Source organism: Manacus candei, unplaced genomic scaffold (assembly GCF_025592945.1).
Source record: "Manacus candei isolate 608988 ecotype Guabito, Panama unplaced genomic scaffold, ASM2559294v1 h1tg000028l, whole genome shotgun sequence".
NCBI classification, from domain to species: Eukaryota; Metazoa; Chordata; class Aves; order Passeriformes; family Pipridae; genus Manacus; species Manacus candei.
Window position 1 is genome coordinate 32,095,601 of NW_026138076.1, and position 18,115 is coordinate 32,113,715.

Sequence of the window (18,115 nt, forward strand, 5' to 3'; positions counted from 1 at the left end):
GAAATAGGTTATGAGATCAATCTGAATGATGCACACCCAACTGAAATGTGGGTACACAGTTCTTCTCCTTTCTGGGGAAAAAAGTGGTTTTTTTAAAACTACTCTGAAGAACTGAAAGAGCTTCATATGACTGGTTTGAGTGCTACTCTTTGGCATTAAAGTACACTTTATTTATCTCAAAGTATGAAGTCTGCCTGAATATAAAAATGCACACTAGGAGAATGTTGCAAGCATTATTTCTAGCAAATTTCTCTACTTGGCATAACTTCCTTGAATTCGTACTTAAAATCACTCAGCTCACTATGGCATGGCACAAATATCTTCCAAAGATCTCTGTCTGCCATAATGTCCAAAATGTGATTAATCATAATTTAATCCCTCCAGCACGTAACAACGGTGGAGTTTTTTTCTCCTTCTCTCCATTCTTTTCCATACATAAATATGCCAATGATGTACTGTAGAAAGTCCCCAACTTAGTGTGGAGCCTGCTTTTCACATCAGAAGGTCTGAAATCTGTCCCTTTCTCTGCCAAAAAATTCTTGCTCAGCATAGGTCAGGCACTTGGAGAACTACCTGCCCTGTAAACAGCCAAGACAGCCTAATGGATGATTAGGACATCCACATTTTCTTGCATTCTTTCGGGGTTGTTACTGGTTATGGAACTGTAGCACTGCATAAGTTATAAATAATAAAATCACTGGAGCATCATATACACTCAGGATGTATAGTTAATGACTAATAAAATCACACGTCACACTGTTCTTCAGACCACAGTAGAATCTGATTAACCATAAGCACCTTTTCCATGTCCACCAACAGGGAAAGATTTCACTTTTATACACTCTGAATTCCTGAGTTTATTTTAACCTGGAGTTTTCACAGTATGGCAGAAAGATAGTAGATTCAATTACATTAATACTGGAGCATGCATAGACCTCTGCCTTGTTCCACTGTAATCTCAATGACTTTTACAAATTATCCCTCTACCCCCTGACCTAGGCACCACCTGGTTGGGTATGAAGGAGAGATGACCTCCCATTCCTTTTTTTATGCAGGCAGGTATTTTGGAGTCTTGGGTTTGGATACCAAGCAGTCTGTATGGGCTTTAGGCAGACAATGAAACTTGTAGTACTGTAGGAAACCACTGGCAATCTCTGACACAGACCACTTGAGTAACATGCCTCATTATAATTCTCATTAGTAACATCTTTAAATTGCACATACAATGCATTCTAATTTCACCTGAAACTCTCTTGAACTCCATTCAGTGTAAGGATAAAAACATTTTGGAGAAAAAAAAAATTAAATCTGCATTTGATCACCTACCTATGCAAGTCCTGCCATCAGGCCCAAGCTGCAGCCCTGGAGAAGGACAGCGGCAGCGCACTTCCCCTTTCAGCACATCACAGCCATACTGACAATTTGCCATCAAGCAAGAAAGGGCATCTAGAGAAAAATAATTGAACATATTTAGATAAAGGCTCTGATCAGTACTAGAAAATTGCAGAAAACTTTGGAGAATTAAGATGTCACATAGTTACGATAGAAGTGGAAAAATGCTTTTTGAATTTGACAGGTATCCCTTCAGGCTTCAAAGAGCAAATGCATCTGCTAGTAAAATTTTTCTGCTCAAAAACTGCATCGGTGGGGGGGGGAGAGAGAAAACCACCACAACTGTAGCAAGTCATGCCATAGAACACAGCCCCCATGAGGAATATAAAGCCCAGTATGTATCAAACTCTCCTGGACAATACCGCTGTTTTAAAATAGGAGCATCTCTAGTTAAAGGTAATTTCTCTTCCCTTCCCTCTGTCCAGGTATTCAAAATAACCACTTTTATGGGAGCAAGTAGGAACCTGATCTCCAGAGAGACGACAGTACAGTTTTATACCAGTCAAATAACCAACATCTGCAGCATTAAATATTTTACATTCATAAGGCCATAATACATCAGAACTGCAGGTGTCTTGCTGCAATGAAAACTGCAAGCACTTGCCCTTGAAGGCCAATTAACAGTGATTTACAGCACTGAAAAATGCTTCTCGGGAAACTTGTAATAAAACTAATAAAATCAAAATAATTGCTCTTAGGTTTTTTTCAGCCTAATTTTATTAGGCCAAAAAAAAAGAAGCTCATCTTGCGCAACTGCCTAATTTCCAGGAAGATTAATCTTTTACTTTGGAACCCGTCTTCGTTTCACAAAAGTTTCCCAGGGAAACTCAAGTAGGGATTTTGAGAAGCTTGAAAAAAAAAGCAAGCAACAAGCCTTGCCGTACTCGAGCACGTTCCATCTGGCATAAGCATGTAGCCGTTCAGACAGTAGCACTTGTAGCTGCCGTAGGTATTCATACAGCGGTGTTTGCACGGCCGTGGCTTTAGTCCACACTCATTCAGATCTGAAATGAAGGGCACAAGGGAAGAGGGTGGGAAAAGAAAACACACAAAGCGTGCATGACGAAACTGCTAGCTCAAGTTGCTGATGAAAGAAGGAAAAATATGGCAATTAGCTTTTTATATGCAGTTCAGCTGATAGCAAGTGTCCAGAACGTTCTGTGTGAAGCACTGTTCCTCCCTCCTGCCAAGTGGTTTATTTTCTTTGGTTTCATTGATATCTTTTCAGAAATGATAGCATTAGTATTAGATGAAGTGCCAACCATTTCATTAGGGAACGCACAAGCTCAGGATGCCACTATTCATGTTGATGCCATGTCCAGGACCAGTCAGCACTCTGAAGGAGCAGGAGGAGGAAGAAGAAAGCAAATGTCACTCTGTAATCACTATCAGCAATTCTGATAGCAATTCAGTGATTCACTACCATGCTTCAAAATGAGTTGCAGAGGAAGGTAGGAAAGCTGATGCTAAGCTACTTTAAACAATCTCACAGAGAAAATTTTTTATTTACTATCTAAAAAATACTAAAAAAAAAAAAGTATCTGACATCAGTTATATTTGTCAAGGACTATCCATGAAGGTCTGTATTCCAGATTTACAATTTAATACAGAATTTAATACAAAATATTCAGCCTACAATTTCCATATTAGTAGACAGGGCTTTAAACAAGAAGTAAAGATTGAGTGATTTCCTTCAGAATTCTCTTCCAAGAATGTGTTGATATTAACTGAGTAAACCAGAATAATTTGTTACTTAGTTATTTGTATGTTGATGAACAAAGACGGCAACAAAGGTGAAAGTAACAAATCTATTCACAAATCCAGCCAGTGAGTACTTAAAAAACTGAGTTACCGACCATCTTTAATATTGTGCAATGCTCTCTGAAACTCTGTCACAGAAGGAAAACTGCCGTTATTTCCAGAATTTTTCAAAGAGTCATCTTCCACTATTAAACACTATCTCATCAAGTGTCAATCCCTCATCCATGTAGCAGAAAAGCAAGCCTTGGTGCTCCTACCATGTGGTAGACCCCCACACACAGTAGCCACTTCATAAAATAACTGAGGAGGCAACACATACTTTCTGCAGGTTAGAGGTGAAGGCTCAGGGTTAAGATGTTAAAACAGAAAGATAAATTTACCCCTTGTTAGAATAAAGTCAGTAATGAGTTGATTGCTTTTCATACTAAAGTAGAAAACTTAACAGGATCTACGTAGTAAATGGAGTGAGAAAAGTTACATTCACTGTAGAGAAGAAATTAGAGAAAACATTGCTTCTTAACAACTATGCCTGGAATTTTTCAAGTTCCTGATGTTTGGATTTTAAATTAATCCTGAAACTCTGTAATCATTTAGTTTTAGAGAGCAAGATTCTTCATCTTATTCTTTTCAGGTCAAAATATTTTTAAATGGCATTCTAAAACTGAGAAATACTTTCCCTTTCATTTTGACTGATAAAGTGCAGAGCCACCAAGAGAAAAATAAATGTATCAGACTAAAAGTCACTGATGAAATCCAAAAGCAGCCAGAAGGATGTTGCCTCTCATGTCACTGCTGCTCCTGAGAGCTCCTAACAGTGTTTATGTGTACCATAAAATCTGTTGTCTTCTGACCTACTTTGTTTTCATCTTCATGGGGTCAAGGAATAGCGAGTGAGGTACTTACCCTTCCCCTCAACCCTTCCCCTAACTGATGGATATGACTTACTTTACTTCATTTTCCAAGGCCTCGGGAAGAGCAGCATGTTTAGAGACAAGAATACTTCCTGTTCCCCTCTTCCACAAGAGGGTAGTGGTAAGGAATAGAATTTTCTCTTTCTTCCTGTGGAAGGCTGACCAAGACGTTTCTAGGAAACCTGAAGGGGAATATTTGCTCCTCAAGTGGTAAGAAAATCAGATGAGCACACGCAGGACTTCACTGAGGAAAGGTTGCCAAAATAAGGGCTAGACCTATGCCTGATAAACAAGGAGTGATGACCATCCCCGCAGTCCTCCTGTGGATCATGTGCCGCACAAAGAGCACTCCATTTCAACTCTCACTTTTTGGGAGTTTCAGTAGTTGCTAGGAGAACATACTTCTCCCAACAGGCACCAATGCCCCAGTCACAAAAAAAAAAAAAAATGCACCTGCTAGGTTTGAGAGAAACAGCTGTAGAAGAATGTACATTTAGTCATGTGGAAACAGACCTGCAGGATAGCATATGTGCCTAGGTCAAACGGGAATGCAGCAGGTGATTATGTTAGAGGGGAAGGACAAGTTTTCGTTGTGAAAACCTTGGAGTAAAATAAGCTTTACATAACAATGTTCAATAATAAACAGATGAAAGTTCACATTTTGGAAGTTAAACGTCTCTCAGCAGCACCAAAAAAACCCCTGCTTTATTTTTCCTTTCTTCTGTAAAACATACAAATAGGCAGCTCCTGACAGACATTATAAGTGCATGAACATATTTATTACATATACAATGTGTCTGTTAAAAAAGTCATTATTAAATTAAAAACTCTGCTAGCATTTGATTTCAATTCATAAATGAATTCATAAGGAGCCTACACTATTGAATATACTGAGGTTCACTGACAACCATCATTTTGAGATGTAAAGTAAGAGAAAGTAAAAAGTAAGAGGAAAAAAACAGTCCTCCATGTCTAAAATACATGTATTTTAACTCTTTTGTACAAAAGGCATGACTTCACAAAACAAATGCGCAACAGAACTAAGTATAAAATACTTAACTAGAAGTAGGGGCAGAACAAGGAAAGGTAACATTGAAATTAAGTTGACAGAGCAGGATTTTAACAGTACCTTGTGTTAACTTCTAGTGCTTAAATCCCCCTGCAATTCAGCTCCTAAGTTTAGATACTCCTGAAGACTTAAGAAGTGTCTTGCACTTACTTCCAGAGTTATGACCACAGACTCAAAGTTGAAAATCATAAAAATTTTTGACTGTTCCCAGTTTACCATCTTGAATAAAGCATAGATTACATTATGAGCCTTAAATAATTGGATCTCTCTGTAGGACTCTGAATTCTACACCACCATTTGGTACAAAATATTCTTAGTACAGAAATGAAAGCTCTGGTACTGACAAATAGACAGCTATTAGTAACATACTCTGAGAATAACCTGATATTATAAAGCAGGCACAACCAACTGTATTAGGATATCATATCACATGCTTTCTATTTGTGGAATTTTGGCTTTAAATTATTTCTATTGCCTTCATTTCATTATATTTCTGTCTACGAACAAATGTTGTCCGACTCCTCTGATTCGCATCTTAAAAAAACACCTTGAAAAATTAAAAATTTTAAGTTTGGATGACGTAACAGAAACCTAAGGTCACCAGACAGCAAAAACAGGCTGTTAGCACAACTCCACTTAAACCTAAATCTCATATGTCATTTGTCTTCACTTTTGCCTTTGAAACTGGTTATTGAGAGAAAGATGTTTTTAACCTTATGGAGTCAGAATGAATACTACTGTTCAGGAAAACAAGTACTGTCAGTGCTATGGTTGCTTAAGAGAAAAGCCAGCCTGCAAACAGATTAGGTGTGTTAGAGCATACTGCTCAGCCCATCTAGTTTTTCCCAAAAGGCAACTTTTCTTCTTTTTAGCAGTGCAGACAGGCACATACTCGGAAACCACATGACAAGCATCACACAGTTCCCTAGGAGGCACATTGTACAATTCCTAGCAGCAGGTCCTACTAGTTCAACATAAAGGCCTGTATGAATATGCTTACAGCTCCCTTGATCCACCTCCATGCACCCCTAATCTGCAGCAGTATACTTCCCTAAGGAATGTCCGGATGTGCTGCACAGGGACAGGGAGTATTCCTGCTATTTATATACTGCTATTTGGATCTGTTTGAGTGTTCCTTTTTCCTTAAGTAAAGGCTACTTTTCAAGAACAGGCTCAGGCAAATGTCAGCAGCCAAAAAAAATCAGCCATAGCAACCTGGCTCTTGAAGAAATGCCAGTTACTTATCAATTGTATATTTCAAGCAACATCTATAAAGATATCACAGTAGAAATGTCTATGCATCAAAAGAGGAAATAAGAAAACAGCAGAAGTTGCCTCTAAAAAAATTGAAAGCTAAAATGTATAAACTCAAAGGGTAATAAAAATAACACTTTTACATCGTTTTTTATTTTAATACAATACGATAATTTCTTTTAGCCACTTATAATCTCATACCAGCATTTAAAATATAAAGCGTAACACTATTAAAAAGTTTAGCAAATCTCTTTTGTTTTCTTGTGGGGATGTCCACTCACTGTCCTATACCTGGGAAATTTCACTGATCAGCCATTTAATTTCCCGCATTGCCTACAACTGTACAGTCAGTACAAAACCAGCGTTCTTAATTTCAAAATAACATAAGACAGTACTGCACATAAAAACAGACGGACAGTTTTGAGCACTATGGAAAGCAGGTTCATAACAAACATAGGCTGCTGAGCACAAGTATTTTATTTTTTAAAGATTTTTAAAGAAGCGAAATGAAAATGTGAGTACAAGGAAAGGACAAGTGCCTTTGCTGGTAAATCCAGATGTGACTTCTTTGGTTGCTGTGTGGTGCCACACACGATCTTGGACCAACTTCAGTGAACATTTAACAATGAGGCGTTTATCCCTAGCAAGATACAATACACTGCTATTTTTAATTAGCTTCTGCAGACTCCAGCACTCAGTTTTCCTGCTTTTTTCTATCTATTAGCTAACTTGGATCAAGCAACACAGAAGTCAAATATTCAGTACCTCATTCACTCAACTTTGAAAATAGAAAACCAAAGACCAGAAACCAAGTACAAAAATTAAACTGTTATCACCATGCTATAAAGAGTAGATCAGCTTTCATTTCCAGCAACTACCATCACACTACCATGTCAAACTCTTGAGAGATTTGTAACCCCTGAAGAGAGTTTTGTTCACATCACTTAGTGTGATTAATCAATAGCTGCCAAATGCAGAAGTTAACCCTCATTTTCTTCAACTTCCAGCTTTATCTAAATCAGTTTCATCTTTATCTAACCTGATAATCAATTTCCATTGCTCTCACTTAACAAAGGAACTCAGAAAAAATAAAAAAGGCAGGCCTCAAAAGAAGAGCAGAGGAAAGAAACAAATGCCAGTGACAACCATGAGTGTGGTGGAGAGTCAATACTTTCCAGAATACAGACATAGAACTTCAAGGTAATACAATCAGTTATTTGCTCTGCATGCTAATGGCACTGCAGGTTCAGCTTTCCCATCACAGCCATCCATCTATTAGCCTCCATCCCCTTTGCAAGAAATTGTACTACTGCTTCAAGCCGTGCAGGTAGAAGGATCACAGCACCTGACACACAGGACCACCTCACCCCTTGACACCATATTTCTTGCATGATGATCCCAGGGGGTGGAATAGAAGTGTTTCACGTGGCAAGAACACATACCCTGATCCCAGGAACAGCTCGAGGGTCTCATCATGTAATACAATAGCAGTAGTCACCTGAACTGGTGGACATTTGGGGCACCACAGTCAGTAGGCATCTCAGAAACTTCATGCACCTCAGTTGGGGCAACTTTGTCACCAACACCATGCAAGAATATTTGATCAATACTGCCTAAAAGACTTCCTTTAATCATTTATCAACACAGTATTTTCCTTCCATAGCATTTAGTGGCAAGTACATAGTTTAGTTCAAGATTGCAGCCTCCAGCAACTTGCACAGCATTTTTTTTATATTATTAAAGTAACTAGTACATATAAAACCTGTTCCATATACATATAACAACTGCTAGTTTCACTGCATTGTTTTCTAAAAATGTTCTAGACTGACTAAAACATGTACAGAATAAAATCATAACAACCCATCCTTTAAAATGTCAGCCCAAAGTAAGAGGATAAGAAGACAGGATAATTTGAGAGATGACAAACTTGTAAAAAAACTGAAAAACACAACATTCATTTCCACATCAGTTCAGGAGGGATTAGTAAATCCAAAAATAAATATGCATCTATTTTTAAAGAAAATAACTCTAAAATTCAACACATCATAAGAAGGTTAGCCAACATCAGGGGCCATTTTTCAACAACAAAACCGTTCTAAATATCACATTCTTCTACCATACTTCCTCAGCACTCAGAAAATGCATTAACTTTTCCTGTAGGCTGAGACAACTGAAAAAGAGAACAGTCTCACTGAGATATCTTTGTTTGCATGTTTGATGCTTGGCCAACAAAATCTAATAAATCACGTATTACAATTCTGTTTTATACTCTATGATCTTTGTACCATGACATGTTTCGGAAGTAATTTTCAGGAAAAAAAAACAAACTATGAAACTATATTGATAATTCAGTAAAACAACACTTAATCTTTACACCAACTCTTCAATATGTAGTATAATTTGTTGCTACCTAGTTAGTTCATGATTAGAAAAACAAAAATGAGAATGTATGAATGATAGGGTTTTTTAATTAAACAAATACTATCCCAAACTGAAAATTGTGACCTTGTAAAATAACAATCCTGACCACAAGTTTTAAATAATTTGTTTCAGATTCAGGAGAGCGTGTAAATACATACTATATACTCTTCACATTGACTTCAGATTAATGAAAGCCATTTTCCCCCTGTGTCATCCCACTGCAGATGTCATTCTCTTTACAAATGTCAGTCCCAATCAGAATAGCTACAGCAGTAACAGACCTGGTATATGAGTTCATTACCCTATAAACACAGGTGACACACAGCATTGGCAGAAGGGGGTAGAGGGATCAACAATACTTCCGTAACTTCAAAAATAAACTATTTCTTACCTTGGTTGCAGGTTTTTCCAATGTAACCTGGGTGGCACTTACACTTGTTTGGCCCAATGCATTCGCCATGTTTGCACCCTGGCTGGCATATAGCTGCAAATAGAGGAATACTCATTATTTTTCCACTCCAGTTACAGTTGACAGTGCTTTACTTTGAAACAAATGGCAATGACCTAACAAATAGTACTGTTTATGTTCCTCCCATCAGCAATATTATATGCTTCAAATACCACTGTTAACATCGGGTGCACTTTCAAAACCAACCACCACCCCAATACTTGTGGGAAGAGGGAGATACTTGTAAGTAGTCTATTTCTGTACAACACTACTACATCATGCTGTTTCTGGGATATTAAACTCTTTTAATACCTAATCAGCAAGCAGGCACTATGCCTTCACTTGCTCTGTGTATGTATGTATGTTCTATGACTTATGACATTAAATTTGATAAACCTGGAATATGCCCCAGCTACATAGAAAATGTGCACCTCAATGTCACTGGCAACACAAAAAGCCCTTGTGCAGTTATTAGTAGGCAGTAGCAGAGATCCCAGCATTCACTGCTTTCCTCTATGACCACAAGGCAACACTCTTTACCCCCTCATTGAGCAACATTTTGCCTGAACCTCTCCCTTTTGGGTGCTTGGATTCTGGTATAGGAATTGCTTTTTTTTTTTCTCTCTCTCTCTTTTGTTTTGGAGGAAAAAAGAACTGGGCAAAAGCAACCCTGACTGTAATACGCTACTTTATCACTGCACACATCCAGCTCACTTCTCTGAACATTTCAAGCATTTATTATCCACCCTGCTGCTTAGATACAGTCTCAGAATGTGCAGACCACAGCTCAGAAATTATGGTCTCTTCTGCTTCCAGAGTCAAATAAACACAGAACTCCAAGAAATAGTAGTTAGGAAGCCATTTTTTGGTACCTCTCTCAATATAACACAAACAAAATTCTTAAAGCAAAGTTTTAGAACTTCAATAATACAAAGATAAGCATTGCTTTTGAAGAAATATGAGAATTCATGCACAAATTCAGTTCTACTGATGTAGGATTAGCTAACAGGAGTATTATCAGAGTGCAATGAATCCTGCAAAGCTCCAGAAACCATTTGACAGATTAAACTTTTAAACATTTCCAAGTTCTCTTTATTAGAAATGTTTTTCTGTTACAAAACATACTGTTTCAATCTAGTGGAAAAGTGAAGTATTTACTATGCTCTGTAATATTGTTTATCATTATATGATAAAATGCAGATGCAAAGTTCTGGTGAGCTCACTGTTTAAGCAAGACAGACACAAAATAGACAGAAATCAGAGGGTGGCATAACCTTATTAGCCTGTAATCATGATTTATCTATTTACCCTGGCTTTAAGTTCATTTCATAAAGTAACAGTATCATTTGGAATTTGCAAAGTAACTAACTAGATCCAGCTGTAATATTAATTAATTTGACAACAGACTGTATCATAAACCTGGATGTATCAAGGATGTAATTTAACAGAAATCTCCACACTCAAAAATGTAGCTTGCATTCTAGCCAAGCTGTTCAACAGGGTTGAATTAAACAAATTAAGACAGAAACAAGAGATTAGTTTTGGTTGTGGAAGAACCATGCAAATACATCTCTGACCTTTTAAAATCTTTTCCATAAGATTCAAAGCATCCAGAATCAGCAATTCCCTCAAATACATGTATAGAAGCAACTGTTTGCATAGAAGGAGTTTGCTCCAGTTTTAGGACTGCATTTGCCCTTTATTATCACTTTTGTTTAAACATATTATATACATATAGTCAGTGATATCCACTGATAACATAAAGCCTTGTTTTAAATCTACAGCACTGCTCTCGACAGAACTTTCTAATATGATGGTGAGGTCTCTTTCCAGAAAATTGTGCTAAGGAATATCTTAAAAGGCAACAGAAAAGGATGTTTCTTAATTAATGTAAGATTTTTTTTTTCTCCAATACACACTGTCCAGAAAAAAATAAATGGGATTTAGATTCAGAAACACCTCTCACTGACAGTGTAAAAGAAAGGGGCTTCTTAGACTACTAAAAGGTATGTTTCAAAAAGTATGCTATGCCCTTACAGAATGGACAGATCTGACTGAAGAGCAACTGCTACATCATGAGAAAATTCTAGAACATTGTACTTGGACACATTTACTGCTTTTTTCAATCACAATGATCATAAACATAAAAAAAGTATCTTTGTGCAAGAGCTCATTTAGACACTGAGACTCATCTTCCTGACATCACAGACCCAAGTCCAATTAGAGGTGATGGTGGCAAAATGAAAACTGTGAAGACCAACTTCAAAGTCACTAGGGAAAAAGAAAACGTGATCTAAACCACAAGAGAAAAAAAAAGAAATTACTATAAATACGTTTTTGAAAGTTTCCATTAAATTTCAACCGCACTTCAAAGAAGATCCATATTGTGAAGTGGGATACACTTACTTAAATAATTCCTTTTAAAAAACACAAAGTACCATGGGATCAGCTTGGTGTGAAATATAACAGTTCAATAGCTTAACCTGTGGCAACTTCAGTTTAGCTGACTTTAAAGCCTATGTTTCTCCCTCAATTGCATAAATTGTACATTAGCAGCAGCTCAGACAGAGGAAAAAACCCTCATGCTTGAAGATGAAAAGCCTTCTAAAATTCAGTTATGAAACAAATGAGATTTTAATTTCATTTAGAAATTAAAATGTTCCTCTAATTCAAAAGGTCAAATACATTTGTATTAGGAATCAGATGTTTTGCTTAATTCTCTTAGTTACCCAAGCAGGTCATATATTGTAATGAGTAAAAATTACGTATTAGCATTTGTTTAAAACAACTTCTACAGATATGAAACATGCAACACAGGCCATGTTATTACATCATGGAATTGAATCTATGGGATCTCCAAAATCTAGTCCAACACATCTAACAAATGTAGTTCCACTTTATGCATGATATAATGTCTTGTATTATATACAGGCGGGTAACTGCTGATCTAGTCTACCTCCTAGTCTCAAGATATAATTAAGAAATGCACTTAAATCACATGACAGATGTCTCTTTTCTGTTTTCAAAAGTCTCAATTAAAGGAGATCTCATCCCCTCAACAGTCTACAGCTCAAGAATCTCTACTACTCCAAGGAAAGCTTCCTAATGATTAGAAAACCACTACCCAGAAAGTCAAAGTAATCATAAAATGCTTTTTTTTGCATATTAAACAGGTATTTGGAAACCTTTGTGTGCTGCCAAACACTGTACTTGAAGAAATCCTGCTTATTAGAGTACATTCTATGCAATTTGGCTACTTAAGCATAATGCATCTTATTTACACACAGCTGACATTCAATACAGTGTTACAACTGAAGAATTTCTATATACAGGAGAAATATATACAGAAATATATACAGAAAACTGTATATTTCTATACACAGTTTTAGAGTTAACATAGCAACATCTGTAACTCAGCCAACATCATAGATAAATCTCATGGCATTTCCTATGAGGAATCAAGCCACTCTCACAAAAGGTCTTGGATATCCTCCAATTAACTGTAACGGGGCTTTGTAGGGTGCTCAGGACTTAAGAATCAGATGGTGTTCAAGCAAGCCTGCATGCCTGGTTGGGGTTCCACCAAGGTCATCTGCATGCCCTTCCCACTGATCCCTACCAGAGTGACCAGGCCCAGAGAGGTGGGCCAGCTCCAGCTCTGCCATCTGCATCCTGCAAATATTCCCTCCCTTCTCCAAAGGAAGAGATGCCCTTGCATGGCAGCAGTTACACTCACTGACTCACAACGGGTTCTATTTAAACACTCTAAACAATGAGATCCAGGTATAAAAATAAGCTTAAGCCTGACTTTCAGCATTTCTTTTAATAGCAAACGACTATTTCAGCTGTTTGGTATGAGTCTGAGCATATACTATGTGTGCCGATGTGACTGAGTGTTTTCTTTTAATCTTTCCACTCTACTTGTTTTCTTGCAAAATTCCAGATACAATAGACCAGAATATTTCAGTCGCTCTGCTCATACACAGACACATGGAGTTTATCCATTTTTTAAACAGAAATAGACTCCCAAGTAGCAGGGAAAAAAATCTCCCAATTAGTATTTTCTGCATCTTAACAAGTAAAAAATTCCTCCACAACCAAGAAACTATCATTTCCCTCCAATCAACCCACATTTACAATGACTGAAATAAGCCATGTCAATTGACTTCAACCTGTTATGTAATACTTGTTTCCCTGCTAGGCAAAAAGGAAAGGTAGACAGTGGAGAGGTACGCCAGACTGAGAAAGTCACTTAGGGCAATGAAGTACAGAAGATAAGAGTGTGAGAAAGGTTGACAAAAAGAAGCAAAACCTTTCTACTCAATAATAGCAATTGTTTTAAACAAAAGTTAAATTTACGCTTGTATAGAAAAGTGCCACTAAAAATGAGATTGCTAATGTATTTTTGAATCAGTATCAAGATAGACCTATCACTTCTCCAAGCATTCCTCTCTGAAAAGTGTTAAACTGTACTCCCATTGGGTAGTAGTGTGGGCTGAGATAGACAGAAAAAAATTCCTAATCACAGCTGGTTTTGACTTCAGTCAAATGTTGCTTATTTTATCTCTGCCACTGAATAAACTATAACCAAACTTCCCTTTTCATTTTGTTGACCCATCCATTCAAGAGACATCAGCAAATAAACTCTGCACTCAAGAGTATTCATTTCAGTTTGATCATTTTAAATTCTTTCTGTTGGGTTGGATGTGAAGATTTGCTCTTTCTCATTTCCCACTAACTTCAATGGAGTCAAGGAGGTATCCTGAAGTCTTTTATCTGGCCATAAATCTAATGGAGTACCCATTTTAAAGGTTGACAAGAACTACCTTTTTCCTCCAAAATAAGGTGAAAAATACCACATTTTAAGTCTCACTTAAACTTCAGGACAAATTAAACTTTCTGTAAAAATAACACAAGGAATTGAAACGTGAATGAGTGGTTTAGGCTTATAACTATGTTTTTGGGTTTCTTTTCAATTGTGGAAGAGAGGAAGGAAGAATTTCTGGTGAAATACATATGCTGTTAGCATGTGTTATGCTTGTGTAAAAGCCAGAAGCCACCAATCTTCCCAGCCACTGATTGCTGCTGGTGGTATTTAAGTATGATTCAACCATTCTGAATTATTTTTTAATTGCTGCATAAATAAAACAAATGAAAAACACATTCAACCTATTCATTACGGGTCTATAATGCTGTTTTTTTAAATTTCACCTGTATTTTCTCCTTGCACACAGTTCCCTCAGAACAGCTTTGGAAGTACCCCTCAGGCTTTGTCAGTTCCTCTGCACTAAGCTATCCACATTTTGATGGCATGGACATGCTGTCCCCCTCTGTTCCTTCTCATCTAGAATTTTAAGGTTAATGACTTAATTCTTGATTACTAAACACTGTTTGGTGGAGTCCTAACCAGATGGTTGCAATGCCTGGTTCCTACCTGCCTAACTCCTTCTCTTCATTTTTGGCCAACAATGGAAATCCCTGAGCTTTCTTAGTGGAGTATCTCTAGCAATTTAGCTTTTCATTGGTTTTTTTCCAACACTCCTAGCTATGTTTCATCAAAACAGCATTGAGTGTAATTCTTATGTTCTTTTTCTGTGCTTTGCCTCTTAACTTCTGTTCCTTAATAGAGGGTTTCTTTGCCAGAAGTTGCCCTCAGAGTCTTTCATTGCTTTTTGCATCCCTCCACTGAAATCTGCCTCAAAATGCCAAGCTGCAGATGTCCAGCCTGTTCTTGAACTTGTTTTCACCTCTCTGAATCTAAAAATATACACAAAATACCTGCATCTGAAACAACCTATGCTGACCATCTGCCTGAAAAATCTTGTTTCTGCCCTCTCTTCCCAAGTAACATATACCCCCTTATTTATTCTGACTCCAGATCCCAGCTCCTTAACATTCAGTTTGCTCAAACACAGAAAGCAATTTGTGCAGCAGCCCAGAAATGATTACATACTATTTAGTTCCACAGACTTTTATTGGATCCTCTTACACTGATGACTGCAGAACTTCCAATCTTAAGATTGCTACTTACATTCCCCTGGTGCCAATTTTATAACAAGACTTGCATGCTGATGAAAGAAACTTTCCTCTCTGCTGCCTCCCTCAACTGAACCTGGCTGCCTTTCTCCCATGGTGCTAACAGACCACAACCTCAAGTTCTATCATACTTTTCTTCAGCTCACACCTGTCTCTTTCTATTTTACTTTTTGCAGTTCTCTGTAAATTATGCAATTGCATAAACACGCACTCAGGAAAATTAATCTGCCTTACTCACAGTAATTTTGATCGAGGATCCCAAAGGTATGAGGCAATTTGTAAAATAAATCACTGTAACTCTTTCAGAGTTACATTCTTTTTTGTTCAACTACATACTTCAACTAGTCACAAATGCGGGAGAATGCATAAAGCTTAACCCACCTCAGAGTTACCAGTAGGTGGTAAAAATGCATCATACCCACAACTCACATTACAGAATTACTTCCAAAAAAGTGACTTTGCTTCCCAAATAAGTGTATTAGTAGTCACAATATATATATCTGCAGAGCTTAATAAGCCTGACTAGGGCAACTGGGTATTAATTTTCAGATCATTTCATCTGCACAACATTCCTTACTCTATTTTTGGGGAGATAATAAATGTCCTTGACCAATTTCTATAACTAGTAACTGATAATATCACCAGATAAAACAGTAATATCTAATGCCTGAATATTTTTCACTAATTACTTGTTTTATTTGTGCCGTCCATGACAACAAATGTTGTCAAAATGCATGCTAAAGCGTCCATCTAAAACATACAGTTCCATTACATATGCAGCTCCTAATTTTTCATGCACAACTACTACATTTGCCTGGGTAAATCAGTTACTCCATTTGCACATATGATTCCGGTAACAGAACATTAACATGACAAACTGCAACCAGTGTGGGCTATTCATTGCAGTGAATTCTTTGCTTGGCTATGACTGCTGCCAAATGTGTTTCTGAACCGCATGGACAAATCCAGACTCTGGTTCATGAAAGCCTTCCTATTCAGAACAGCACTAAAAAGCATGCATAACTTAAGCATGGGCTAAATCAACTGGATTTAATGAAGTCAGTGGAAGTTAATCTAATGCTTATATACTTAAATACATCTGATCTAACACACGTAAAATTAGAAAAGCAAGAAATATTTCATGCTTTGTCAATCTTTCCATGTTTGCATTTCAAGTCGTTCATTACAATTGCCTAAAGAATGGTGCTCTATCATCTCAAATGTCTGTTCATTACCTGAAATCCTTCTACATGTCTACTGAATTCCTACAGGTAGAAGCAGGCTAGCATGAGTGTCTCTATGCCTGGTGGCAGAAGACAAAGCGGGCCCTACTTCTATTTTGTTTATTCAAATGTAACATCCCCTGGCTTCAGCAAAGTAACTCCTGTATCATGGTAACAAAGCTGACTTTCCCAGACAGATTGATGTGCTCCCTCCCATCTGAAGACCGGCACCCCTGCCACAGGGGTAAGCAAACAAGACATATTAATTCCTGAGCAGCAGGAGACTACAGCCCTGAGTACCAATGCAAACTAGTATTGATTTCATTTTGCTCTGACATGCCAGGTTGTACACTGCTGCAGAGCAGGGGCTGTAAAGTCTCCCTGTTCTGGGAACGACAACCTGCAGCAGAAGTGCAAAGCAGGCAATGGGGGGCAATAAGTGTCTCAGCCATCCCAAATTAACCTCCTGTTGTTCATGATTCAATACTCTGAGAGCAAATTAGGCTTCCTAAATCTGATCGCTTGTAAGTATGATGCGAAAAGTACAAACAATTTGCAGGAAGGAAAATATATTGCCCAGGGCTTGAGGGTAAAATAAAGAAAAAGAACAAGAGTGAAAAGGGAAAAGTGTAATAGTTTAGAAAATAAGTATCTCATTAGGTGTCTGGGATAAAATAGCCCTGTTAATTTCCTTCCCGCCTTATCTTCCCCAAATCAAATGTTTGGGTGTTTTTTTTAAAAAATCTATATCTTCTTGTCATATAATTTTTATGTAAACTGATGACTCAGAGGCCATAACTCCAAGTCATAACCTTGCCAAAGTTATTTCAAGAAATATATTCAGCTAACCTTTGGGCTGGCACCTTAGGCTGGCTATTCTCTGCCTTAAGACGTAGAACGCTGCAAAACAAATATCCAAAAAAGAAATTCCAGCTTTTTTTTTTTTTTTTTTTTTTTTTCCTGTAAGGAGGATGGACTTGGTTGGGGTTTTTATCAACTTGTTACATTCCTGGAGAATTACACACATTCAACATTCAGAGCTTTTCTGAAATAAAAAAAAATTCTGGTACACATTTAAAAGTGGAAACACCTTACATCAGTATTTCATTATGAGATTTAACAAATACATTCTGAAATATAAGAGTAATTAAATATAATGATGTGATGCTATTCTTATTCAGTCAACTAAGGAGCTACACTTTGTCATGTTTCATATGGTATATAGTTGTAAAAATTCTCATGTTTCATGGTTTAGGTTCAATGCTTCCATCAACAGAACATAAATTATTTTCTTAAAGAAACAGTATCCTTTCATTTAAATATAGGTATATATTTTTAATTTAATGCTGCATCTCCAGAGCAAACATGAAGGCTTAGCATCTGGATGCTAATTCGAGAGCAATTAAAATAACACTCATTTATAAGTATCTGAACATCTGCAACCAATAAACCTGTTGGCAAATAAATTTACTGGTCATTTTTATAATGTTTAAAAATTTAATATCATCTAAATTAAAACTAATACCTAAAGACCTTTTCAGCTCTTACTACCACATGAAAAAAGATATGCTACAAAATTTAAATAAGATGGAAACAGATA

The 18,115-nt window shown here is 37.1% G+C and overlaps 1 protein-coding gene across 7 annotated transcripts in view; it reads right to left on the bottom strand.

Moving 5' to 3' along the window:
- Positions 1-18,115, bottom strand: part of NPNT (nephronectin) — a 52,535-nt gene that overhangs the window by 25,480 nt on the left and 8,940 nt on the right. For 4 of the 7 annotated variants that reach the window (XM_051789660.1, XM_051789664.1, XM_051789662.1 and 1 more), the window contains exons 3-6: positions 17,365-17,415; positions 9,200-9,292; positions 2,277-2,396; positions 1,327-1,446 (exon numbers count right to left, since the gene is read on the bottom strand). In XM_051789660.1, coding sequence (XP_051645620.1) covers positions 1,327-1,446; positions 2,277-2,396; positions 9,200-9,292; positions 17,365-17,415 — 384 coding nt within the window. The remainder of the gene's footprint in view (positions 1-1,326; positions 1,447-2,276; positions 2,397-9,199; positions 9,293-17,364; positions 17,416-18,115) is intronic. The other 3 variants (XM_051789661.1, XM_051789658.1, XM_051789663.1) reach the window with 3 other exon arrangements.